At 40.1% G+C, this 2074-nt stretch overlaps 1 protein-coding gene across 1 annotated transcript; it reads right to left on the reverse strand.

The window, feature by feature from the left end:
• Positions 1-1149: 1149 nt before the first annotated feature.
• LOC141641466 (uncharacterized) lies at positions 1150-1644 on the reverse strand. Its single transcript, XM_074450124.1, has one exon. The coding sequence runs from the start codon at positions 1642-1644 to the stop codon at positions 1150-1152; it is 495 nt and encodes a 164-aa protein (XP_074306225.1).
• Positions 1645-2074: the final 430 nt, after the last annotated feature.

A 2074-nucleotide genomic window follows, 5' to 3' on the forward strand; every position in this document is an offset into this window, starting at 1 on the left:
ATCATAAGCCTTACTCATATCGGCCTTAAACGCGTATAACCTACATTTACCAGACTTATGAGAATTTATCTTATGAATGGCTTCATGAGCAAGAAGGATGTTGTCAGTGATGTTCCTTCCAGAGATGAAAGCATTTTGGTAGTCCGCGGCCAAGTACCCCATAATCTTTGTCAAGCGGTTTGTGATATATTTCGTCACAATTCTCATAAAGACATTACATAAACTAATGGGCCGATCATCCTTCACTTCCTCCGGATTATCACTCTTAGGCACCAGGGCTATAAAAGTTTTGTTAGCCTCCGTCAAAACCCTACCTGTATTAAGGGTGGATAGAACGGCTTTCGTAAAATCCTTTTTAATCAGGTGCCAACATTTCTGATAGAAGATAGCCGATATTTCATCCGGGCCAGCATATTTCATAGGACCCATCTAGAAAACAGCTCTTCTAACTTCCTTAGCAGTAAAAGGTAGACCCAACATGTCAGCGGCATCACTAAATACACGCGTTCTTAGATGTTTTAAAACGTCAGTAAACGGGGAAGATGCAGTCGGCCGATCAGAAAAATCAGAAGACTTGTAAAGCTCCATGAAAGTCCGCTGAAAGATGTTGCCGACCTCCGCCAAGTTATAGATCCATTCACCATCATAACCTTTTATTCCGAGAATAAAATTACGCCCCGCTCTCCCTTTAACCCAATTAAAAAAATATTATGTACATGTATCCCCATCTACCATCCACTTAATGTTTGCCCTTTGTTTCCAATAAATGGCGGTAGCAGTAGCAAACTCGCGAACTTGCTCATTTATCTGAGTATACTCTTCATCATTTCCAGTGTTTATAGCTATATACATACATTCTTCCAATTTTCTATCAAAATCATCCCATTTACCATTCTATTCATTCCGTTTATCAAGTGCCCATTTCGTAACCTTTAATCTAACACATTTTAATTTTTTCATAACCTTATAAGTTGGAGAGCCAGTGACCCTGCAGCTCCATGCATCCTTTATGACTTGTCTACATTCCGGGTACTCCAGCTCCCACGCATCCAGGCAATACGGTTTTTTACTTTATTCTTTGTAAGATTAATGTCAACTTCAATAGGTGTGTGATCCGATAATTGTATGGGATAATGCTTAATGCCCGTATCAGGGAAGATTGTAAACCAATCCTTCGATTCCCAAAGCCTTATCAATACGCTCATATACCCTTTTCTCGTCTTTCCTATTGTTACACCAAGTAAATCTTGGTCCCTTAAAAGGTATATCAAGTAGTTCATTCCTCAGTTTCCAATTGTTGAATTCATACGCACCCGAAATTTTGTTTTCGTTCAAGCTTAACTTATCACAAGCATACTTAACTTGATTAAAGTCCCCTATGATAAGGAAGGGATACTCCAAATTACACAAACATTCCTCTAAACTTGTTAAAACTGAGTCCCTTTCTTTTGAGCAAGGTGCGCCATAAAAAAAGACCAGATACCATAATCGTCCATTATATTTCCTTACAAGCAAAACCACATAATTATTACAAGAGACCACTAGGCTCATATTCGCCTCCTTCTTCCAACCAACAGAAAGACCACCGGCAGCCCCAATTGAATCAGCCCGGGTGGCTTTGACAAAACCCGAAGTTCTAAACATCGGACTAATTTGGTCAACCTTACACTTAGTTTCGATTAAGAAAAGAAATCATAAAACTTATTTTTAACAAGCGCTCTTATTTTTGGAATTGTAGGGGCGAGCGCATTATTAAGACCCCTATAATTCCAAACAAGTCCACTCATGGCGAGAGAGGAGGTTGTGAAGGCCCAACCTCCGCAAAACCATATCCACTGTTGACAGATGAGGAATCACTGGAATCCATCATTTCAGGATCAGTCACCTGGATCCAAAAACCCGCACCCTTTCCTTGCTTATTCATTTCAGAAATCTCATTCCCTCCGTAGACCCGCTTTGCCAAGTTGTTAAGGTACTCTTTTGCCCTTCCCATGGAGCTAACATCATCAGTATGAACAAGAAATTCCGAAAGTTGAATACAACACTTCCTCTTTTCAGCTCTGCCAATAGCCTC

This window comes from Silene latifolia, chromosome 2 (assembly GCF_048544455.1).
Source record: "Silene latifolia isolate original U9 population chromosome 2, ASM4854445v1, whole genome shotgun sequence".
Lineage (NCBI taxonomy): Eukaryota > Viridiplantae > Streptophyta > Magnoliopsida > Caryophyllales > Caryophyllaceae > Silene > Silene latifolia.

Bases quoted from the DNA above. Each gene is read 5' to 3' on its own strand.
- LOC141641466 (XM_074450124.1), bottom strand. From the start codon at position 1,644: ATGTTTAGAACTTCGGGTTTTGTCAAAGCCACCCGGGCTGATTCAATT.